General features: G+C 49.6%; 1 protein-coding gene across 26 annotated transcripts in view; it reads left to right on the top strand.

Moving 5' to 3' along the window:
• Nucleotides 1–248: 248 nt before the first annotated feature.
• Gtf2i (general transcription factor IIi) overlaps nucleotides 249–25,112 on the top strand; it is a 97,799-nt gene continuing 72,935 nt past the window's right edge. For 5 of the 26 annotated variants that reach the window (XM_076560565.1, XM_076560567.1, XM_076560561.1 and 2 more), the window contains exon 1: nucleotides 1,183–1,201. In XM_076560565.1, coding sequence (XP_076416680.1) covers nucleotides 1,186–1,201 — 16 coding nt within the window. In that variant the 5' untranslated portion in view covers nucleotides 1,183–1,185. Of the gene's footprint in view, nucleotides 460–488; nucleotides 1,202–6,114; nucleotides 6,325–25,112 lie in introns of those variants that run through there. The other 21 variants (XM_076560584.1, XM_076560582.1, XM_076560577.1 and 18 more) reach the window with 16 other exon arrangements.

Genomic DNA, 25,112 nt, shown 5'->3' with positions numbered 1-25,112 from the left:
TTTCTTCTAAAGCCAGCTTTGAAAACATTGAGTTCTTTGTGTCCCGGCGCTGGGGGACTTCCCTCTGCAAAACAGGCGACAGGCCAGCCCCGGGGCTCCCCTGGTCTTTGCAATGCCCTCCAACTTTGCAATTTGCAAGGGAATGTAGGCTGCGAAGAGTTATTTAAGTGGAAGTTGTGGCCTGGAGCAGAAGCAAGGTGGGGAGGGCACCGCGATCTAGATCTCCGTTTCTTTCCACCCCACTCCCCTCCCCCATCCGAACGGCCGCGCAGGCCCCAGGTGCAGCCATGTTCTTGCTCCCACCACCCGCGCTCCTCCATTGACAGTCCTAGCCGGAGAGGGCCGGGCGCCGCGGCGCTCCGGCTCGGCCTAGAGGGGGGCGACGGGGGAAAGAGAATCTGGGTTCATCGCGCAAGGCTGCCTGGGAGTTATAGTTCGGGGTACCCACCCGTCGCGTAGGTGAGCGCCAGTCTAGGACTACAACTCCCGGTGGGCGGTGCTGCTCGCGCGCACGCGCAGCGGCACCTTCGAGGAACAAAAAAAAAAAAAAAAAAAAAAGCAAAAAAAAAAAAAAAAAGGGGGAAAAAAAAAGGAGGAGGAGGAGGAGGGTGAGAGAGAAGCTCGGAGAGCAGAGAAAAGGGGGCACCGGCGGCCCCCCCCCCCCCGCCGCCCGCTTCCCTGCACGCGCTCGCCGCCCGCCTGCCGCGGTTACCCCCGGGCTTCGTCCCTGGTTGTTGTTGTTTTTTTTTTTTTTTTCTTCCCCCCCGCGTGCGGCGATCGGAGCGAGGAGTGGAGGCCCCGCCGGGGGCGGCCATGCGGCGGTGACAGGAGCACGGCCGAGACGCACGGGGCCCCCCTCGCCCTCTCACCTCCACCCCATTCGCCAGCTCGCCTCAGCCGAGGCCCCTCCGGCCTCCGCCCGCTTGCTGTCCGCCTTTCCCCCCTTCCCCGACCCTCCCCGGCTGCACTTCGGGTGAGTCCCTGTCCCCCTCCTCTTCCCTCGTGTCCCCCACCCCGTCCTCCTCCTCCTCCTCCGCCTCGGGGTGCCATGGCGAACAGGGGCGTCTTTATTCGACACTTTTCTGTCCCGTGTCCCCCCCCCCCCCCGCCGCGGGGGTTCGTGTGCACCGACCCGGGTGTGAGAGTTGGGGGGTCGCCGCTCTGGCGCGTTGGGAGTGACGGCGGATGGGACAACTTCGGGGTGAGGAGACGGACGCGCTGTGACCCTTTCCCTCCCCTCACCCCCCTCCCATCGTCGTCGTCGTCCGTTCTCCCCCCCCACCCCCACCCCCCAAAGTCCACTCGACTTGGGGGCCTTGGCCGCGGACGCGACGCGGCTCCGGGGGAGGGAGGGGGAGGGGGCGGCGGAGGTTGCGGGGCGTGTTGGGGGGGGGAGAGGGAGAGGAGGCGACAGTTGCACGCGCGCACCCGCGCGCGGTGCGTGGGGGTGGCGGGACGGTGGGGGGGGGGCTCGCGGCGTTTTGCGCGTGCGTCTCATATTCTATACCTGAGCTCGTGTGCGTGCATGCGTGTGTGCGTGCGTGAGTGCGTGCGTGGTGGTGGTGGTGGTGATGGTGGTGGGGGGGAAGGTTGTTCGGGGGAGGGGGTGGTCTCGCGCGCGCGTGGACGAGCGAGCGGACCCCGCGGGGCCGCGCAGCCCCTTCTCCTGGGCTCCGATTGGCCGAGTCGGGCTCTCCGGGGGCGCGCGCCCAGATGGGGGCGCGGTGCCAAGGGCCCCTCCTGAGCCCCGTGGGGTCGCGCTCGGCCTCGGTGTGTGTATGTATGTGTGTGTGTGTGTGTGTGTGTGTATACGTGTGCGCGCGCGTGTGTGTGTGTGTATCTGTGGCTCGCGGCTCCGAGGGCAGCAGGCGGCGCGCGATTGGCCGGCGGGCACGGCGGGGGCGGGGCATCGGTGCCCTGGTAACTGCGGCGGGGGCCCTGGCAGGGGGGCGGGGAGCTCCCAGGCTCCGGAGCCAGCGCCCGCCCCGGCCTGGCCGGTGCTCCGCCCTGCTCCCAGGTGGAGCCCAGCCGTGGGCTTTGTCCCGAGCTGTTGGCTTGCGGATCCCGCGGGGCTCCAGGACTGTTTTTGGGGGGTGGGGTGGGGTGGGGTGGGGGAGAGGAGGAGATGGAAATAAACACAATGACCGGAAGGAAGACCTTAGCCTTGAGGCTATGGAAATAATCAGTATGGCTTGGGCAAGCACCCAGACGGCGGGGTTAAGAGAAGGGATGGGGGGGAAAAAGTTTACTTCTGCACCTCCGTTTTTTTTTCTCATCAAGTTGTTGCCTTTTGGTGGGGGTGGGGGGTGCGGGAAACCTCAGGATGTAGTTTTGGCTGGTCTGGAACTCAGAGAGTTTCGCCTGCTTCGACCTCCCGGGTGCCAGTGCAACCACGTCCTGCCCAAGTTTGTTTGTTTATTTATTTTAAATCTTTGAGTAAGGTATTTTGTAGCTCAGGCTAGCGTGGAACTCGCATTGTAGCCGAGGCTCGCCTTGAGCTCTCGATCCTCCTGTCTTCACCTTGTAAGTTTTGGGATCACAGTTGCAGCGCCCAAGTTTTGCTGTTGAGTGTATCCCCCCCCCCCCCCCCCCCCCCCCCCCGCCTCGCGGCTTTGTGCTCCTTGGCTGCTGAGAGTGCAGATCTGAGATGGTGCTGGGGGGAGCGCCGGCTGTGTTCAGGAACAGGAGGTGAAGCGAGGTGCAGTGACCGTCTCACACCGCCTGGTTGTCTCCGGGCGTTTCCAGGGCAAAGGGGAAACTAGTTTGCAAATAAGGGGGTGCAGGTACGGTACCCACAAGCCTTGGTTTCGGATGTGGAATGGCTGATATTTCTTTTCAGTCTCTTGCCTCGGGCTCCTTTGTTGCCGGAGTCCCGGGATCTTGCCTCACTCCCTGGAGGCACGGGAAACTTTCTCACTTATCTGCAGTCATTTCTGTAAGGCCTTTGATGTGTCACGAGTTGTTTTCTCTTTCACTCTGTTAAGATATAGACCACCCGTTCTCTGTTCTTCGGGTCATCCTTGGGCATGATGATACCCATGTTTGCCATTTTGGGAGACGAAACCTAGTACGTGCCTTAGGCAAGCACTCTACTACTGAGCACAGCTCCCAGCCCCGCCCACCCTCCCCCATCCTCACCCCGTTTTATTTTTTGAAATAAGAGTTTCACTAAGTTGCCCAGGTTGGCTTTGAATTCCCTCTGTAGCCCAGACCATCTTTAAACTTGGTAATAATTCCCTGTCTCAGCTGCTTGAATAGCTGGGATGATGGACCTTGGGGGAGGAGGTTAGGTTCTGCCTTTGTCCCTTTGCTCTTTTTATTTTATTTATTTACATATTTCTTTTACACCCTGGCCCCAGTTTCCCCTCCCACCTCTCATCCAGCTCCTCCCACCTTTGTCGTCCCCCCCCCCCACTCCTCCCCTTCTGTTCAGGAAAGGGCCAGTTTCCCATTGATATCAACAAAACATGCCATATCAAAGTTGCAGTAAGACTAAGCACCTCCCCCCTCCCCCCAGTGTCTCATTGCTCTTTAGGTGGCAAACTTGGGTTAGGTCCTTGTCCAGTCCCCATGTCCTCTGCCAGGTGCCGGGTTTATAGTGCCGCGCAGCTGTATTTCAGTATGTTTTTTCAGCAGCAGGTGTGCGCCTTTGGCCAGCAGTCGAGAAGTTAGGTGCTTACTCTCTGTAAGACCGGGGCCACGTGACTTCATCGGGGCGGCTCTGGTTCTCTGTCCCACCTCTGTCTGCTTCTGTAGAGGATTGATGAGGTCATTCCAGAGGCTGGGGTTCTGCAGGTCTGGGTTGGGGCCTTGACCGTGTCTGGAATTGTGGGTAGCCCAGGCGGGCATGTAAATTAGAGTCCTGTGTCAGCATTCTGAGTGCTTAGATGAGAGCCATCTACCACTACCACTTGTTTGAAAGCTGGATCCAGATGAAAATAAATGGAACTGTTTATTCTAGAATGCTTGCTAGACTGGTTGAGAGTTATTTTTTTTTTTTATAATGTATTTGATGTGCATTGCTGTTTTTGTCTGCATGTATGTCTGTGTGAGGGTGTCAGATCTTGGAGTTACAGACAGTTGTTAGCTTCCATGTGGGTGCTGGGAATTGAACCCGGGTCCTCTGGAAGAGCAGCCAGTGCTCTCAACCACTGAGTCATATCTCCAGCCCTGGTTGAGAATTTTTAAAAAAGTGAATCGTAATTACAAAACTCAGCTCCAGTTTGAAAAGTGGCTGTGGGTTCAAGTGCTGAGTTAAATTTGAAGTCTAAATAACCCTGACGGTTATTCCACTCTGAGTTTCTGAGTTATTATTTTAGTCATGACACAGTTTTCCCTAACCCCCCCCCCCATCTTCCACTCACAGAGCTGGGGAACAAAGCCCAGGCAGTTCACATGGACGTTTCTTACCCGGTCTTCTCCCAGGTGTGTCGGAAGAAGCACCCCACACTCCCCTCCGAGTGTAACGATGGGTTGCGGGCCAGAGTGTGGCAGTTGCACTGTTGGGACATGCAGAGGTGTCTTTGGGATTTGCTCGTCCCCAGCCTTCCGCTCTGCCCTCCGCACCCCTCCCGTCCACGGACCTCGCCGGGGCCACTCTCCGATGGTTCCTTGTTTCCGCAGCCCTTGCCTGTTCCTGCGCCGCCCGTCTGCTTATTCCCGCTTTGGCAAGTGGGAAAGTGAGAGTGTTTGGCCCAGCTAGAGATCACTGGAGGGCTTGGAGGGTTTCTTGGTTGTGACCTGATTAAAAACAATGTAGGCTGGGTGTGGCAGCTCACCCCGTCAGTCCCAGCATGTCTCTCAGGAGGCCAGCCTGGTCTACATATCAAGTTCCAGGAAAGCCAAGGAGATCTTGTCTCAAAACCAAACCAAACGAAACGAAAATAGAATGGCTGAGTAGGGCACTGCTGAGTAGGAAGGCTGAGAGTTTTATTGTACTCCATATAGGACTCTATATACTTCTGCCTCTTATAGATGTGGCAAACACACATATATACATACACACATAAACACCCACAAACAGACCAAAAGCATGTATAGTGCTGGAGGCCTGCTTTACCACTAAGCTGCATCTGCTACTTGGTCTTTTAAAGCATTGGTTTATTTAGACTTTGTATCTTTGAGAGCCAGTACTTCCTTAGGTTTTTGGTGGTACTAAGGATTGAATGAGGGCCTCAGCTTATTCCAAGAGCTCTTCTGCTAGCCCCACCCCAGCCCCCGTCACTGGTGGATGTAGTCAAGCTCCTAGAGCTCTTCACACCGCCTTGTTTATTACCCCCCCACACACCTTTTTTGAGATAGCATCTCACTGGGTAGCCTTGGCTGGCCTGGAATTCAGAGATCCAGTGAAATAAATGCCTGGTCTTAGTCGTAGACTTGATTTTTGCATTGCCTAGGCTTTGGACATGCTGAGCAAGGACTCTGTTACTGAGCTGCATCCTGGCCCTGGTCTTAGATTTCCTGACATTTAAAATTACATTATCTCATTTACGTTTTTTTGACTAAGGAGGATGGCAACATATGCCATATGATCACAGAAAGGGGAGGGAAGCCATGTATATAAAACACATTAACTCCATGCATTTCTTTTTCTCCTCTTCAGGACAGGGTTTCTTTGTAGCCCTGGCTGTTCTGGAACTCTTGTAGACTAGACTGGCCTCGAACTCAGAGATCTACCTGCCTCTGCCTCCCGAGTACTGGGACTAAAGGCGTGCACCACCATGCCCAGCTGTTTGTTTGAATGTTTTCTTTGGGAAGAATTTGCATAGATCTGGGCAAATCTCTTCCTAGCATAGAAGCACCATGTAGGAATTGTTGGCTCCTTTGTGAAGAAGCAGCCCCAGGCTGCATTTTCCAGTGTTGATCTGGGTTCTCACACATGCTGAGCCAGGCAGAGGCTCCCCTGAATGTCAACCCTGACTCTGAGCCCCAGATTCGCCAGTGCAATCTTCCCTGGTTTCCACATTTTCTCACTTGACAGTTTATTTGTGGAATATTCATACAAGTACATAAAATTAGCTTAGATTCCGCCACCCATTTAACAAATCATATTCATAGAAGAAAGTTGTCAAGGCGCTTGCCAGGCAAGCGTACGGACTGGGGCTTGCTCTTCAGCACCCATTTAGGACAGCCAGCTGCAGCAGAGACCGTCTGTGAGCCTACTGCTGGGGAGGTGAGGACAGCAGCAGTCCCACTCCAGCTGAGCCCTGAATTCCAGGTCCAGTGAAAGACTCTCAGAAACAGGTGGAGCGCTAGAGGAAGATCTCTGCTTCTCCACGATGACAGACATCCGTCACATACTCAGAAGGATGCAGTGGCACTAAGGTACAGCTCAACTTTAGCCTCCACGTTTACTGAATATATGGTTTTGCAGAGTGCATTCCCAGCAAAGAAATTTTTGTGGTGGCTAAGTATACACATAAACATCTAAAGTCAGTGTTTACAAAATACCAGTGTGGGGCTGGAGAGATGGCTCAGCAGTTAAGAGCACTTACTGCTCTTCCAGAGAACCTGCTTCTGTTCCTAGCACCCATGTTGGGCAGCTCACAGCCTGTTACTACCGCTCTGGGGTGTCTGATACCCTCTTCTGGCCTCTTCAGGCACCTGAATCACATGCACACACACACACAAACACAGACATATTTACTCATAAGTAAAAATAAATCAACCCCCTCCCCTAGATATCATTTCTTTCTGTAATAGCCTTGGCTGTCCTAGAACTCGCTCTGTGGATCAGGCTGACCTCGAACTTAAAGAGATCTTCCTGCCTCTGCCTCCTAAGTGCTGGGATCAAAGGTGTGCACCACCACCACCCATCATAAAAATAAACCTTAAAACACAAGAAATTCAGCTATGTGCTTTAAAAAACTATGTAAGATACATGTTAAGCATAAAAACTAAAATATATTAAAAAAGCAAAAGAAATGGAAATAAATGCATCACCACGCACAAATATACCACTAGTCACGGAAAAGCTGAAATGACTGCTAACTCACAAAATAAGACTTTGGAAAAGGCTGTGTCGTTTAGGCACAGTAGAGGCATACCATGATCAAAGGTGAGTTCAGAAGGAGTATTACAACACTTTAAAATGGTACACAATGACAAAGTTCCAAACTACGTGGGCGCTGCGACCCCAACTCTGGTCCTCCTGAAGAGCAGAAAGTGTACTTAACTGCCGACTCACCTCTCAGCCCCTACATTTTATTTTATTTTATTTTGTTGTGGTGCTGGGGATTGAACCCAGGGCTGTGTACCAGGCAGGGCTCTACCACTGAGCCACATCTCTAGATCTTAGGCAAAGCAAGTCTTGGTTTCTATACTTGTAAAAATAGGCATTTGGAATAAGGTTCATTCTGATGCTGTCCTAGTTACTATGCTTCATCAGAAAATAGGTTATTTTATTTAGTGCAGGGGTAATTAAAGCAGCTGGCTGAGAACTGAGCCACTTTTAATTTATCGGGTTTAGGTATGAAGTCCTTAGCCACATTCTCAGAACAGCCATTCAGGGTAGGGGTGCATCATAGGCTATTGCTGTTTCCTAGGCTACAGAAAGTCCACCCAGATGCAGGTCTTCAAACGCAGGTGACTTTAGTGTGTAGCGTAAGGTCAGAGAACACATTGATTGTATGCTGGCAGAGCAGGCTCCTCGTCAGGATGCTGGACTGTGGGCTTGAGAAGATGGTCAAGTCCGAGCCCAGGGCCTGAGCTGGATCCTGGAACCTGTGTTCAAAAGATTTGTAGGTGGTGTGTGCTTAAAGTCCCAGTGCTGGGAAGTGGAGCAGGTGAATTCCTGGGGCTCCCTGGCTAGCCAGCTTGATCTGTAAGTTCCAGGCCAATGGAGATTCGGTCTCAAAAACAAATTGAGCACCTTAAGAACAAATGGGAAATTGACCACTGGCTCCACACCTGTGCTCGTGTGCCTGGGAGTGCGCACTGGGATGAGGTGGGGAGGGTGTTGATTTTCTTTTTTTCTCTCTTGATTTTTGAGACAAGGTCTCATGTAGCCCAGACTCCAGTCATACTTGCTATAGCTGAGGATGGTCTTGAACCCCCGATCCTCTGGCTGGGATTACAGATGTGTGCCACCACACCTGGGAGCGGGCATCTTTTTGACTGTTTCCCTGGCCCTTCTAGATGAATAGGAGTTCCCCGTTGGATCCTGTTAGAGCCTCATTAGTGGGCTGTGCGTTCATCTCACTCACCCTGACCTTTAAAGCAGAGCTACTTAAATTTTCTACTCTTCACACCCCTTTGCCTGAGAATTTTTATGTGAGCCATGTATAGATTTAAAATCGGTACACAAATCAAACCTTTACTGATGAAAATTTATATTTTAAACAATTTTTGGCGTTCATACAATTTTACCTTTATTAAAGATGGGACCTGCTGGGCGGAGTGATGCATTCCTTTCATCTAATCCCAGTACTTCTGAAACTGAATTTGAGGCCAGCTTGGTCTACATGGCGACTTCCAGGCCAGCCCTGACTATCCAGTAAGACTTTGTCTTAGTTCCCTTGCCACACTCAGCCCATTCGAAGGGGGGTTGGGAGGGTTCTGGGTTTCAGCAGCCTAGCCCAGCCAGGGCTGCAGTCCCTGTAGTTCTGGCTTGGGCACCATGCGTTTCCCGGCAGTTCTTGCACATTTTTATTTTGAAGACAGGTTCTCACTGTAGTCTGGGCTCAGATTCACCAGCTGCTTTAGCACCCCAGGTGCCTTCCGACTTCTGGCTTCGGAGTTCTGTAGGTACCCCCACCTCCTTTTATTTTCCGAGACAGGATCTCATGCAGTCCAGTGGATGGAACTTCATACATAGTTGAGGGATTTCTGATCCTTTCTCTCTCAAGAGCTGTATTCTAGGCATGTACTACCACTCTCAGTTCATGGGACTCAGGGGATCAAGCCCAGGGCCTCTCTTAAAGCTTTCTTGACTGACCTACATCTCCAACCCTTGACTCTTTGAAAACCGTAGGAGTCATTTTACAGGGTCTGTGTCAACTTGGATCTGTCCATTTCTTTCTTCCTCATGGTTTCCCGGGTGAAGTGTTGAGGGCTGGGCTTAGTGATGTGTTTTCTTGGAGTTCTGTTGGGAGGTGTCTCCATGTCTGGAGTCAGTGTTGTCTTTCTCCCTTGGTTAAGATGGAGGCTCCTCTGTTTCACTTGGTGAAGAGATGGCACTTGGGGACAAGGACATGGTTGTCCAAGCCCGTAGTCTAACCCCCTCTGCTTTTCCTTCTAGGGTGTTGGGGATGGGCTTCAGCACTGACCGAAGTGCTGTGTCACGGAGCCACACCATATCCCTACCGCTGTTCTTAGGTTACAGCGGAAAGTGTGTTTGCCAATTGTATCAAGCGAACGTCAGCCTTTTATAATAAACATCAAGATTCCAAGATAAACCAATAGCATCAATAAACTACCTTAAACGTATCTCAAAACAGAAATTTTTTTTTTTTTTTTTTTTTTTTTTTTTTTTTTTTTTTTTTGGTTTTTCGAGACAGGGTTTCTCCACGTAGCTTTGCGCCTTTCCTGGAGCTCACTTGGTAGCCCAGGCTGGCCTCGAACTCACAGAGATCCGCCTGGCTCTGCCTCCCGAGTGCTGGGATTAAAGGCGTGCGCCACCAACGCCCGGCCTCAAAACAGAAATTTAAAAACACATTTTTAATAAAAATTACTAAGGAAACAGATTAAATGGAAGTGTGTTTCTAAACTGTTGAGTGTTTGTTGGCGTTTGGGTTATGAGGAGCAGGTGCTTTTGGGTCAGTGCCTGGTAACTGTAGACAACAAGGGGTGTCTAGCACACACCCTTGATAGTACAGGGAGGAGGAAGGCTTGGCAGCCTGAGGTGTTGCTGGAATATAATGGTTCACTGTTGAGAGCCCAGCACACTGCAGTGTGGCTGAACTTGTTAGGACAGCAGTGGGCCTGACTGTTAGTCTGTCTTTGTGTCGTAGGCATCATTTTAGAACAAAGTGAGCGACATTTTAGAAGATGGATTTTTACTTTATGGAGGACTGACCATTTTGTCCTTTTTTGTTATGTTTTGTTTTTTCAAGACAGGGTTTCTCGGTGTAGTTTTGGTGCCTGTCTTGGATCTCGCTCTGTAGACCAGGCTGGCCTGGAACTCACAGAGATCCGCCTGCCTCTGCTCCCGAGTGCTGGGACTAAAGGTGTGCGCCACCACTGCCCGTACTAACCATTTTGAAGTATCTTATAAATAAAAGTTTCGGAGCTGAAGAAATGGCTCAGTGGTTAAGAGCATCGGCTGCTGTTCCAGAGCACCTGGAGCCCCAGCACACACATGGCAGCTCACAACTCTCTGACTCCAGCTCCAGGGGACCTGACACCAAGAAAAGAAAAAACATTTCTTGAAGTTGAAGATCTCATTTTAGTTTTTCCTTACAATTAAGTGGTAGTTAAGTTATTCAGGATTTTTCTTGTCTCTTTTAGCCTTTTAATTTTGTAGTGAGTTTAGCAACTTAAATGATTTGATAAAATTTGGAGTGTTTTGTGTGTGTGTGTGTGTGTGTGTGTGTGTGTGTGTGTTTGAGACAGGGTCTTTCTGTATAGCCCTGGCTATCCTGGAAATCAATATGTAGATCAGGCTGGCCTCAATCAGACATCTGCCAGCCTCGTCCTCCTGAGTTCTGGGATTAGAGCTGTGTGCCAGCACCTTGGGTCTAAGTGCTCTTACTTTTTTTTTTTTTTTTTTTTTTTTCTGAGACAGGGTTTCTCTGTGTAGTTTTGGTGCCTGTCCTGGATCTTGCTCTATAGAGCAGGTTGGCCATGAACTCACCTGGCCCCTCCTTGAGCACTGGGGTTAAAGGCGTGCACCACCACTATCCCCGACTAGTGCTCTTACTCTTAACCCTTGAGCCAACCCTCCGCTCCCCATCTCTTTTTGTCCGAATGGTGATAATGTCCTAATCTTTACAAGCTCTCTTCCTTTGGCTCATGATAAAAGCAGAAATATAGTCAGGACAGGTTGACATGGAATTCATTACTGATCAGAACTCTGAGGACACAGATGAACCTGATCCCTGATACTCCTCTCCACCAGGAAACAGAAGAAGCTCTGAGAGAATGGACGGTGTCTGTTTTCAGAGCTGAGAGGAGGCACCTCATCTATTAGACAGCAGCCTCCTGGGTTGGCAGACGGCACAGCACAGAGAAATCATAGCGGGGGAGTACAGAGGGCATAAGAAAACTGCTCCTGCAGACCCCCATCAGGAGACCCAAGGTCCAGAAGAGGTGGCAGCTGGGGCACTCCCGCACGTGACCCTCACCACTCCTGTTCTGGCCTTGTGTGATTTGGGGTCGCTGGGTGGGAAAAGCCAGGGACAAGCAGTGGGTAGTTCCCAGGATGCTTGGCCTGGAGTAGCAGGATGTGGGCTCCAATAGGCTGGATGGGGCTCCTTCCTGTGTCCGGTGCTTGCTTAGCTGCCCTGGCCTCGGATCCTGGTCCCTGGGGTTCACATAATTTCCGTGTGCTTTAACAATGGCCGAGTACTACAAGTACTACAAGTACTCGTAACTACAAGTAACAACCAGAGTATTGTCTGCCTGCATGTGTTTGAGGAACTTCCGGGGGGCCTCCATTGAGTGAGAAGGTACAGGTCCTGACTACAGTAAGAGCAGATCTTGCATCTGACAGTTCAATTGGTGAAGGAGAGGGAAATCAACACCATGTTTGTGGCTCTGTAGACCGCTAATGTCATGGCCACCGTGTGAGGCAGGTGCCTGGTGCAGATGGCGAAGGCACTGAGCCTGTGGGTGGAGGACACACCCTGCCCCCGGGTGCACAGCTGTGACAACAGGCCAGGTGCCTGTCACCCCAGGAAGGGCTGGCTGCACAGATTCTGCGGCAGGTTGGCACTACAGAACCCAAAAGCCACTGCAGACGTGGCACCAGCCCAGGCATTGGCTCTGTTTTGTGCACGGTGGCGGAAGTTGGCCAGAGAGCGAGGATGCCACCCATCCCAGGCCAGTCTTCATTTCCATGACAGGCGGCCTAAGGGTGAGTACGCAGGGATGACCCCACTTGGCTGTCCTTCCTCACAGTGCATTTCGAAATTGCTGTCAGTCTCACTGGGCCTGGGTCACAGTGAAGCTTTGTCCTGGGTGTGTCTGAGCAGGAACAAACCAGGATCTGCAGGGTTTGCCCTGTCCCCGGTGGTGGTGGTGGTGGTGATGATGATGATGATGATGATGAAGACGAGGAGGAGGAGGTGGAGGTCCTCCTGGTGCCTGGCCTGCTTTTCCATCTCTTTCCCATGATACTGCTGCTGCCTTTGCTTTGTGAGAAGTGTTCAGTTTGCAGTGGACTGGTGCTGATCACAGCTGGTCCTGGGTTATCCTCTGTGGCTAGTCACTGAAATTGGTCCAGCCTAGGCTCCTGACTAACACATTGTTTTTTGCCGTGGGGTCATGGTAGAAGCATTGGCAAGCTTGTGGCCTGAGGCTCTTGTTTGTGCTTTGGGTGGGAATGGAGAAGACAGACAATATATTTTTTGTTCTTGAGCCTAGCTGTACATGGAATCCATGCAACCTAGAGATATTAACTAAATTAATAAAACTGCTTTTATACTTGAGTTGGCCTGAGTTGGGAATTTGTAATCTCACAATTTAAGATCTGCCTGATAATTCATACTGTTATTTAGACAATAAATATATTTACAGCAGGGCTAGAGAGTTGGCTCAGTGGTTACGAACACTTGTTTTTCTAAAAGACCTGGGTTTGATCCCAGTACCCACATTTTGGCTAACAACTAACTCCAGTCCTGGGGGATCTGATACCCTTTTCTGACCTCTGTGGGCACATAACACACATACATACATACAGGCAAAACATTCATACACATAAAATAATAACTCCAGCTGGGCATGGTGGCACATGCCTTTAATCCCAGGAGGGAGGCAGAGACAGGCAGCTCTCTGAGTTAGTCTGGTCTACGGAGTAAGTTTTAGGGCAGCCAGGGCACACAGAGAAATCCTGTCTTGAAAAAGAGAAGGGGGAGAGATATGTACAACAAAGAATATTTAAGGCACTAGTCATTCTTACTGAAAACAACTGAGAGTGCTCTGAAATTATAAAATCTTTAAAAAAAAAAAAACAGCCGGGCGGTGGTGGCGCACGCCTTTAATCCCAGCACTCGGGAGGCAGAAGCAGGCGGATCTCTGTGAGTTTGAGGCCAGCCTGGGCTACCAAGTGAGATCCAGGAAAGGCGCAAAGCTACACAAGAGAAACCCTGTCTCGGAAAACCAAAAAAAAAAAAAAAAAAACAAAAAAAACCCAAAAAACAAACCTAAGAGGGTGGAGAGATGTCTCAGTCGTTAAGAGCTCTTTGTCTGCTCTCGCAGAGAAATAGGGTTCAATTCCTATCACCCACATGGTGGTTCAATCATCTGTAACTCCAGTTCTAGGGGATCTGATGTCCTCTTCTGACCTCCATGGGCACCAGGCATGTACGTGGTACATATAAATACATACACATAATAAAAATCTAAAATAATTAAAGAAACAACCCAAGAAATGTTCCCCCAGAGAGGCATTTGGAGAGAAGAGGAAGAGGGCGCAGCTGGACAGCGCACTTAGAGCCGTTCTCCACACAAGACACGCAGTCAAGGGAACGAGAGTGCCAGTAGTGGAAATGGGAGCCCCCCATGCTCTGTTTGGGAAGGAAGCATGTTGGGGTAAGAAGTTGAGAAATCAGCACAGGCATCGAAGTCGTTGGTCAGACGGAGGACGCTTCAGGTGAGATCCAGCGGGCAGGGCTGCTGAGGACCCTTGTTTGTGGTGATTCCGGAGGAAGCGGCTTCATTCTGACTTCAGATTGTAAACAGCTTTACAAAATTAAGGTATCAGCACATAAAGACAAAGTTAAATAAACAAATGTGTAAGTGTAGGAAATATGAGCAAGAACCACTAGAAATAGCAAACAACTCTGTCCAGACTGGAGGTCTTTTAGTCACCAGAGACTTGTGAAAATTCTTTTAGGTCTGAACAAATCTAAGACATTTTTAGGGGTAGGAATGTCACAAACGTGACTGAAGTAAGTGAAATGGAGGGTAGGTTAGAAGAAGTGTGGTTCAGCAGCGAGGGAAGGATGAGCAATGGTGAGATGGCGAGAGACCTGGGGTGAAGGTATCCACTATGTACAGGGAAGCTGGGCCGCCTTCTTGTTTTGAGACAGGCTCTCACTTTGTGGCCCTGCCTGGCCTGTGCCTCCCGAGTGTGCGGTTAAAGGTGTGAGCCACGACGCCCGGCTCAGGCTGAGGCTTCATGGGAGACGGAGAATGGCAGTCTGAAGAGGTGGTGGCCGAGTTTCCCCCAGCCAGACATATATAAGTATAGCCCATCGTTAGCCCTGTGAGTAACAAACATGGAGTGAAAAGAAATCTGCCCTAGAGACAAGGTGACGCCATAGAGAGTGAAGACAAAACATCTCAGAGATAAGCGGAGGTTATGTGCACAGGGATTATCTTTGAAGGACGCTGTTGATGACTTTTCAGAGACAGCGGTGGAGGACAAAATATGACGACTCCGAAAGAGATGGAAGGGCTTGAGTGTGGAGAATGGAAACAGCCGTTAGGTGGAGTTTCCATTGCAGTGAAAATGCCCCACAAAAAGAAAGAATTTTTAGCAAACAAAACTGGAGTTTGTCACTGGAAGGCAGTTCTGAAGGACTGATGTCAGGCAGAGGGACTATCTGAGACACAAGAATAAGCAAAGACTATCATAAGTAAGTGATTGTTTTAAATAGATATAAATGGTTTCAAACAAAAGTGATGCTGCATTAAAAAACTCAGAATGTATGGGCTGGAGAGATGGCTCAGTGGTTAAGAGTACTGGTTCCCGTTCTAGAGGACCCAAGCTTGGTTTCCAGCACCCACATGGGAGCTCACAACCGACTATAACTATAGTTCCAGGGCATCTGACACGGTCTTCTGGTTACCACAGTACCGGGCATACCATGGTGCACATACATGCATACGTACAGGTAAACCTCTCACAAATAAATCAAAGGATAAAATAAAAACACTCAGAATTAGGCCAGCAAGATGGCTCAGCAGGTAAAGGCACTTACCACCAAGCTTGGTAATTTGAGTTGGATCCCTGGGATCCATGTGGTGGAAGGAGACTCCTACTGTCTGTCCTCTGACCTCCATATGTCCATGGTGGCACATCCCTACCTCTACCTACACTAAACACATGAACAAAGAAACGAAAACCAAATACCGAAGGTGTTAACGTCACCATAACAATTTCCAGAATCAAAAGAAGAACAAGGGTTGGCATGATTGGCAGTTTATACAAATAGTGTATAGCCGGCACCAGGATTGGACATCACCGTCTTCACGATGGGCACAGGGTAGAGAGTGAAGATGCTTTAGAAAGGAACTTAGGCCGGGCGCTGGTGGCGCACGCCTTTAATCCCAGTACTGGGACGGCCTGGACTGCAGAGTGAGATCCAGGACAGGCTCCAAAACTACACAGAGAAACCCTGTCTCAAAAAACCGAAAAAAAAAAAAAAAAAAAAAAAAAAGAAAGAAAGGAACTTAGCTCTCCTAAATGTTGGTAAGTCTGATGGAGTTAGTACGTTTAAACATTTCTGGTATCGATGATCATCTATCAGCTATAAAGATGCTTGCTTGTTTCAGTACTGAGAACTTTAAAAATGTTAAACTAGGGGTTGGAGGTGTTGCCCAGTGGTTAAGAGGGATGGTTGCTCTTGTAGAGAACCTTATTGGGTAGCTAATGCCTGCCAGTAACTCTATCTTCAGGGATGACTCTTCAGGCACCCCAGCAGGTACAGATACATATACAAACAGCGTGTGCACACACAAACACCCTCACTCTCTCTAAATAAGTAGACTCTTTAAAGTACGTTGAGATCGAAAGGTCACTGTACTTTTGCTGAGCTGCTGAGAACTCCACGGCATTATTTGACAGACTGCTGTGCAGGTAGGTAGGTACCTACAGCTCTTTGAGAATGTGGAGACCCACTAACCGCTGGGACAAGGTCAGCACCCTGCGGTAGCTCCCAGCTCCATCCCCAGCCCTTTAGGCTCTTGTCTGCTGACACATGACTTGGAGCTGTGTTTGTGGTCTCTTCTCAGACGACCTGTCCGTTTCCTTCTTTTTCTGTAGGTGTTCCGTGCCAGTAACCTGTGGAGAACGTTGTCTCCGAGATGAGAGACTTGCTTACTGGCTGAGGGTGTTCAACCCTTGCCTGACTCATTCTGTTAGCCCCAGGGTGCCTCTGGGGGCTGAGAATGGAGAAGAGTGTGTTCCATATAGCTTGGTCTCTTAGTCGTCCACGGGGACTTCGTGTGATGATGAAAACACTCTGTGTCTAGGTGCAGGTGGTTCTTCTGCATTTGAGATGTGGCTAGTGGTCCTGAGGAAGGAACTGAACCTTTAATTTGCTTCCATCTTAGCCTCAATATGACTAACTGTGTGTGGCTGCCGGCTCCCACGCTGGAGGACCCTCCCTGGGCTGTTTCTCTACTGCAGACTTTCTGCCGTGGGTGGCGGCTGTCTTCTCCCCACACTCTCCTCTTCAGGAGTGTGGGAGATGCACACACCCTGGGGAGCCAGACCCTCGTGTGACCTCCAGGAAGGGTCTGCTTTGCCTGTGCGTTCTCACATCAGTTCCCCTTTTCCCTTTTCTAGTGGTACTGGGGCTAATGAGAGCTCAGAGTTGGTGGCCAGCACCTTTGTTTATGGAAGACACAGCCGGGCACAGTCCTGGGCTCTGCAGTTTCTGGGAAATGTGAGACGGGACAGTCACCAGGTGAGGGCCTCTGTCAGTGGCCTTCCCAGGAAGACTGCTCAGGAAATTGCCTCTGGGCAGCAGAGATGGGGCCAGCGAGGTACTAGAGCCCCTGACAAAAGTCTTCCCTGCCCTCAAGCCCAGCTGGACCCCTGCCTCTACAGTCAAGAGCACTCTCCCTTCAAGGAGTCCGTCACCCCCTCCTGAGTAGCTCCAAAAAAGGAGGTTAGCAGGTGGTGGGTGGATCCTGTGGGCTGTTGATGGGGGTGGCATTTGTCTGGATTAGACAAAAAATAAATACGATCTTTATTTGAGAATTTCATACTTGCTTGCCCTCACATATAATATATTTTGATCATGTCTCCCTTCTCTTGTTGAGACAGGGTCTCACTCTGTATCCCTGGCTGGCCTGGATCTCACTCACAGGGATCCGCCTGCCTTTGCCTCCCCAGTGCTGGGATTAAAGGCTCTCCGGTGTCTTAAAGCACATCAAGGTGACTTTAGGGCAGGTTTATGGCAAGCAAGTCTGGAAGCCGGTAGTAGATAAAACATCATCCTAGTTTTTTGTTCTGATTCCAGTTAGGGCCACATGGCTTGGATAGAGCTCTGCATGTGTAAAATGAGAACGTCTTCTGTATTTATTTAATTATTCATTTATTTATTCCTTGCTGGGAAGTTTGAAAAGTGAGCTTTAGAAGAAATAAGAGCTTTCAGAAATGACAGGATATTTTAAGTGAATATTTGTGATTATGGAAAAACGATTATTTAATTATGACACCTCTCTATATTCCATATTTGTACAGGTTTATCGAAGAGAAAAGAATGCAGCACAGGCTTTCCTGTGTGCTGTTTGCTGGCTTGTGACTCCATCTCCTGACTCTGTCTCCAGTCGTCATGGGGGCCTTGTGTTTTGAGTCAGTATAATACAATAGTTTAGCAGAGGAAAGCGACCTTGGTGGGTTGGAGCCAAGGGGCACCACAGAGTCACACCATGCAACAGAGCTCACTGGAAGGTTTGTTGGGGAGGTGCAGAGGTGGCCGCTGAGGGAGAACAGAAGGAGAGAGACAGAGAGAGGTGTGTAGGAGTCTGAGTTCAGCTCCGACCTGTTGAAAGATTCTTGGGGCGAGGAGAGAGAAATGAGAAAGGGTTAGATAGAAATCTAGGCGGAAACAACAAGAAAGAAGCACAGGATAGCTTCTGGAGGGCCCTGGGTCAATACTGAGTCGTCTTGAGGTTTATTCCAAAGTGGTTTTTATACAATGCCAAGGGGCAAGGCAAAAGACCTCCCCCTTTCAAGATCAAAGCACAATGTACAGCCAAGTGCAGACCCTTCAAAATACCTGGTAACCATGCCCATAGTCAAATCATCCCCTTATGCAGCCCTGATGGGTAAAGCAAACTCAGACCTTGTGACCTTGAATAAAGTCTTAATAGGAAGCCTCAGTGGGCCTCCACAGAGGGAAGGGGTTGCCTTTTCTAAGGGGATATAGTGCATGTGCATAGGGAGAGTACTCTTCTTGGTGGCTGCAGTAGCTACAGGGTCACATCTTGCCTGCTGCTGATTAGGTCCTTGAGAGCAGGCCAGTGTAAATGCCTGAATGCTAACATTCCTCCCTCTTGTTTATTATAAAAAGGTGAGGAAATAGGAAGGGATAGCTGGTGAGGTGGGAATGGGGGCGTCACACTCTCTCTAGACTGCTTCCTGCTTTCTGGGGGTGTCAGCATCTTTGGGGGGAACCTGAGAAAGCTGGGATGCTGGCCAAGTCCTGGGATAGCTGGCTGTTTCACTGCTCTCTGGTGCTAGGAAAGTGCAGGTCTAGTTGAAGCAGTCTGTAAGGTTGGTTGGACCACTTAGGGCTAGCCACTTTGAAGCCGCCCGGGATGCAGGTGTTGAGAGGACCTGGCAGGATGCTGGCAGAGCAGAAGATAAAGTTAAGTTTAGTAGGGGAATTTTTTCTTAAGTCCTGGTTATTAAGGGAGGGGAGTCCCAAGACCAGGGGAAGGTGGGGGAGATCCCATCCTCAGAAATAGGAAGTAGGTTGGGAAACTTCGGCTGTTGATTGACAAGACTTATCTGGAGTGCATCGGACAGTGTATCTGACCTGTTCGAGATGGATCCAAGTTGACTCCCTGGAGCTCACAAGAATTTTTTGAGTTTACAAAAAGATGGTTTAGACACATCAGCATTCCCACTGTTTGTAACCTGTACTGAAATCCACATTGTGGAGAAGGCAGTCTGCTCATGCCTTTGAGACATAGGGGACCCAAAAATGATTCTGGTTCAAAGCTTTAGTGCTCTTTTCTCTATCCAGAAGACTGAGTGTATATAGATTAGACAGATGTTTTCAGCACAACGAGAAGCACTTTTAAGTCTATAGAAGACAACCAAAGGGAATTTAAAATCCTGAGCTTTTGGCTATGATAATAGTGGTATTCTGCCGGGGGTAGATGAATAGCTCATCAGAGTTCCATCGGTCAATGTTAAGACTATGAACTTCTGGAGTGTTAATATACAGTGGAATAGCAAGGGGAAGACATCTGAAGCATTTCATCTTTTATATACCGTAGATCACTTTCTTTTTATCACCACTTGCGCTTTCTCATCCTCAGACCTTTATAACTTTATAACTTGTATTTACACACCTTAAGTCGCTTTCTTAGACCCTAAAACATCTTTCTTAGATCCTCACATCTTAAGCCTTTATATCTTCACATAAACTTTACACCTTAAAACACCTTCTTTGTATCTAATTGCCCAGGAGATACAGGTTGTTGATTACTGAGAGAAGGCATTGCAAAGTGAGTTCCTTTAAATAACAGAATAGTAAGAAGCTACACTGGAATCTGTTCTGCGAGTTTCTGAGTCTGGTAATGGGGTACATTGTGTCTAGACCTAGTAGAAGCTCTAGCCGAGAGAGGCCGCGGCCTGAGTTTACAGAGAACCGAGAAGGCAGAAGGCAGGCAGCCGAAGCCTTGGTTGTCTCTCTTAAGCTGACAGAGTTCTGAGAAGGATACATTTTACCCAAGTTAGCGCAAGTGCAGACCAAGCAGCTTCCAAATCTAATAGAAATGACCCTTACTTACGCTACCCCAAGACCCTCCATGGTGGTAGGAGGCAGAGGTCTCAGGGCAGCCCCAGTCTTCAGCTGCCAGGCCCAGAAGGTCCGACAGACTCTTCTGTGGAGTAGGAACTTGGGTGGGGGCGGGGGGGCGGACTGCCTTGTCTAGGCAAAGCAGGGCAGTCCATTTCCCAGTGTCCTGTTTTCCACAGTCTGGACAGGGTCTTGGCAGCAGTTGAGGTGAAAGGCAGTTTTTTGCTTCCTGGCTGCATTGCCACATTTAAAGCAAGCTCCAGGTGGAGGTTCTGGGCCCATCCATCTTGTTTGGAGGAGATAGGGGTGCTGCCAGGAACTGGCATGTTTCTCTGTCACGAAAAGCTTTTTTTAATTAAACATTTAAATGCCACAATCTCCGATCTCTGAAGCATTTGAGGACTATCTGTATAGTAGGTGTGACAAATTTTGCTTGTTTCTAGTTACTTGTGGTATTTTTTGTTGTTGTTGTTTTGTTTTGTTTTTTGAGACAGGGTTTCTCTGTGTAGCTTTGTGCTTTTCCTGGGACTCACTTGGTAGCCCAGGCTGGCCTCCAATTCACAGAGATCCGCCTGCCTCTGCCTCCCGAGTGCTGGGATTGAAGGCGTGTGCCACCACCGCCCGGCTAGTTACTTGTTTTAAGCTTAACTTTGAGAACTTATATAGGGGACTAAGTAAGGCTTATCCCTGTAATTATATCAGTACTTCGAATGTCTACAATTAAAGAACTTAATCATTTATAAGATGACTGACTATTAACTTGTGTTCATTAACAGTCTATAGTAAGTTAGTACCTTTTGTAAGACTAGGACTTGATATTCCATTCCTGTCAGAATAAATATCAAAATAAAACTTTTTAATCATAGATAATGGGCTCAGTAAAGAAACCAAAATAGCCATTCTGTGGGTAAAAATAGGAACAAGTTTGTTCCAAACTGCTAAGGCTGTCTCCCGAGAAGACAAGTAATAATGTCAGGGAAAGATCCCCAAGGCAAATGGGAACAGAGGAAAGGGGCCTGTGAGCTGGGGTGGGGCCTGCGAGCAGGGACTGAGGGAGCCCAGAGGCCAGCACTGTCCTGGACAAGCCATGGGGGCCTCTGCCCAAATGCCCACCTCTGCGAAGGGACCCTCTCCAGGGACCAGAAACTCCATTATAGAATATATATATATATCTTATTTATCAAATACCTTGTTTATCAAACATGTTGCCACTTACCTAAATTCTCTAGAAGCTTAGTGTTGAACACTTGGCAAAGACATAAATACTTACGTTTAAATCTCTAAGTCAGCTTTTGTTAATCTGAGTAGACCTTTTGTAACCGTAAATTTTTATCACCATATAGAGTGTATTCTAAACCAGAGTTGAATCACATATACAGTATTTTGTGAAAATCTAACCTTATATTTCTATTATCATACTAAAGTCCATACCAACTCCAAATGTTTGAGACTTGTTGCTTTTCTTCCTCATCTGCCTGCCTCTCTCAAGTCTCCACTGTTCTGGCGGATGCTCCACCTCACCTTCCCTCCCCCAACCTCTCTCCCCAGACCCTGCCCCTCAGAAAGCCCCACAGCTCCTCCCCCAGAGATGCTCAGGACCACTCCCACAGGGTATTTAAACTGCACCCCAGAAAACAGATACGTGGTTTTTCGGTCTCTCTTCCCAGTCCCCTCTCTGGGGGGCTGGGAAATCATCCGGCAGCACTTTACCTGTTAAATTGGGGTTTTTTCTTAATTTGGTTTGGTTTGGGCTGGTGTGGATTGCTGCGTCAGCGGAGAGGCTTACGGGGTACAGAAACTTTTCACCCACTCCGACACAGCCTTTCATCCTTTCGCTCTTCACTCCCATTCCCCCAATAAACCTCTTGCACCAACTCTGTTGTGTGTTTGCTCAGTGGCACGGCTTGGCAGGGCTGGCTGAAAGGTGCCCACTTCATGCTCGTACCAGGGCTTGCAGACGAGGCCACAGAAGAGAAACGAGAGAGGAAAGAGGCAGAGAGGGAATTAGAGACCGAGAGGTAAAGAGGCAAAAAGAGCAAGCTGTGCCTGGCGGGCAATTTTGAAGGGCGCACGTGTCGGGTAGCTGACCGCGGGAAGGCACCTGGCAACGGGTGGTGGCCTACTGATTGCCAGCAGAGGCAGGCTGCTGTCCCTGAGGGAACTAACATTCCTCTTTGAGAGTTCACTTAAGGAAAAGGGGTCATGCGTCTTTAGCCAGGCCATCCACCCCAGCTACCTCCCACAAAGGGGGAACTGTGGCCGGGTTAGGCTGGGTGGAGAGAGATGGAGGGGGCCCCACAGCGGGGCGGGAGTGGGGAACGGGGACTGAAGGCTGCTGGTGGGGTGAAGGTGGGCGCCAGATTGGGACGGTGAGAAAGGACTGTTGCAGAAGAGGAGGAAGAGGAGACTGAAGGAGCTGGAGGGGGAGATCGGTAAGGTGGAGCTCATTAGGGTCAAGAGCACTGGAGGGTTCCTCTGTTTCAGGCTTCATAGCTACTAGGAGCTGAGTGGAGGCACAGGAAGAACAGAGGGAAGGCTTGGACATAGGGTACCTCCTTCCATCTACCTGATCGCTGGCAGAAGTTGCAAAGGTCCCGTCATAATATCGGGACCTTAGGGTGTCTGGAAGCGGCCACTTGGATTGATAGCGAAGGGGCATTGGGGCCAGATTTGACTGCAAAGGTAGATAGGTTTAGAAGCCCTTAAGTCAGGTGCCAGGTGTAGAGGTCTGAGGTTTTCCAAAAGGCATCCCATGGGTGGAGCTTGGAAGTATGATGGAGGATGCAATTTCCATGAGTGAGGAGGTAGAGGAAGAAAATCCAAAGCCTGAAGGTCAGGTGTCCCAGGGATCCAGAGAGGATCGGATTGTGGGTACAACTGTTCATTCAGTCTGTTGTCATGCAAGAACCAAGGGCTTTGAACCCAAGTGAGACATGGTTGCCTGGTACCAGGGCTTGCAAACGAGGTCAAAGGATGAGAAACTGCTCGAGATTTTAAGCTCCACTCATGGGAAATGGCCAGAGGTGAGTGTGAGTGAAAAGAGTCAACTGTAGCCTTAAAGATTGGTTGGAGGTTCCTCTGCCTCCAAGAATACCAGAGAGGTGCCTGGCTCAACAGACACCCCTGCGGACCCAGGGAAGGGTTGACGCCAGCCCTTGGCACCAATGTAATAGTTTATTGGAGGAAGGTGACCTTGGTGGGTTGGAGGCAAGGAGCACCAGAGTCACCCCATGCAACAGAGCTCGCATGGAGGTTTGTTGGGGGGAGGTTTATGGGTGTGTGTGTGTGTGCAGAAGCAGCCTCTGAGGGATAGCAGAAGGGAAGAGAGAGGGCTGGGAAAACCCTGCCTTTTATAAGGGGATAGATATGGTGCTTGCACGTAGGGAGAGTGCTCAACTTGGTGGCTTCGGTGGCGTCACATCTTGGCTGCTGCTGCTGCAGAAGTGCCCTGCTAGGTCCCCAAGAGCAGGCCAGTGTAAATGCCTGAATGCTAACCGTTGTTTGTAAATGTGAGGTGGGGCCGGAGGGGCTCTGGTTCTCAGTACAAAGCCTTCCTCCTATGCGGGTATAAATGAGTTCCTGGTGGTACTCGAGTCTAGTGTGAAGGCAGGCACAGTCAGACCCCAGCCTGTACTAGCAGGAGACAGTCTCCCTCAGGGAGGGAGGGAGGATTCTCATGAGCTCGTCTGCAGAGCTCACGGCTCTGTAAGTGCCACTCTGGGGCACTGGGCCCTGTTAGAGGCATGCCCAGCAGTTTGCAATGCGGTCACACACACACACACACACAGGAGGACTTTAGAACTTAGTATTTCAGTCATCCTTCCTTAAGTTCATCTTATGATAAAAATGCTTGCTTAACATAGAACCTATTTAAGTTGAAAGATGTTAACAACATGTGATTTGCATACTATTTATAGAAAATCAATTTTAGAGTATTTGGTTTAATTTTACCTCAGATTGTCTTGTGTCTCCCCTACCGAATGCTAATGGAGTGTTTGTGTGGGGTCCTTGTTTTTGCTTCTAAATTAAGTTTGGCAAAATAGTATCATAAAAATTTCAGCCTTGGCTGTTCTCCAAGTATTGAGGTTCCTGGCCATCACTGTTCACATTGTGTGGGACCAACCTTCATAATGGCACCTGAGTTCATTCCTTCCTGTCAGCCTCTCCCCTCTGCTCCCACTTCCCACTGTTTTACTTCTGCCTCAAATTTTGACTCTTCTGGGTCCCCTCGGGACTGGAAGCGTTCCTTGCACTTGGCCTTCTGCGTCTGACTTACTTCACTTGCAATACTCTTGAGGTTCATCTGTGTTACAGCGTGAATCATATCTTAGTTACTTTCCTCCTGCTGTGAAAAGCACCAAGGCAGCTTATGAAAGACAGCATTTAATTTGGGGCCCACGGTTCTAGAGGGTTAGAGTCCATGACCATCATCTCAGGGAACATGGCAGCAGGTGGCAGGCATGGTGCTGGAGCGGGAGCCGAGAATTCACATCTGATCTGCAAGCATGAGGGAGAAATAGAGATGGAGCTAATGGGAGTGGCTTGGGCTTTTGAAAGCCCCCAGTGGCACCTCCTCTAACAAGGTACACCTCCTAATCCTTCTCAAACAGTTCCTTCCACTGGGGACCAGTTGTTCAAATATATGAGCCTATGCAGGCCATTCTCATTCAAACCACAAGTCAGAACCCTTTTTTTTTTTTTTTTTTTGAGACAGGGTCATTAGCCCAGGCTGGCCCTGAATTTACTACGTGTCCAAGGGTGGCATTGAACTCCTGATCCTTCTGCCTCTGACTCTTAGTGGTGAGACCGTAGCTGTACACAAGGACTGGGGGCAGAACCCAGGCCCTCATGCATGCCAGGGAAGCACCTCAGCCACTGAGCCGCATCTCCAGCCCAGTGTCCTTTTTTTCTTTTTCTCTTTCTTTTTTTTTCCCCACTTTGGTTTTTCGAGGCAAAGTTTCTCTGTGTAGTTTTGGTGCCTGTCCTGGAACTCACTCTAGCCCAGGCTGACCTGGAACTCACAGAGATCATCCTGGCTCTGCCTCCCCAGTGCTGGGAATAAAGGCATGCGCCACTGCCGCCTGGCTCCAGTATCCTTCTTTTAAAGACTGAGTAATACTCTACATGCATAGCTCACATTTCATTTACTCACATACTGGTAGCTTTGGAGTGTTGCCGGGCGGTGGTGGCGGCGCACGCCTTTAATCCCAGCACTCAGGAGGCAGAGCCAGGCGGATCTCTGTGAGT

The sequence above is a fragment of the Peromyscus maniculatus genome, chromosome 23 (genome assembly GCF_049852395.1).
Source record: "Peromyscus maniculatus bairdii isolate BWxNUB_F1_BW_parent chromosome 23, HU_Pman_BW_mat_3.1, whole genome shotgun sequence".
Taxonomy (NCBI): Eukaryota; Metazoa; Chordata; class Mammalia; order Rodentia; family Cricetidae; genus Peromyscus; species Peromyscus maniculatus.
Note: the sequence above shows the minus strand (reverse complement) of the source record. Positions and strands in the feature narration are given on the sequence as shown.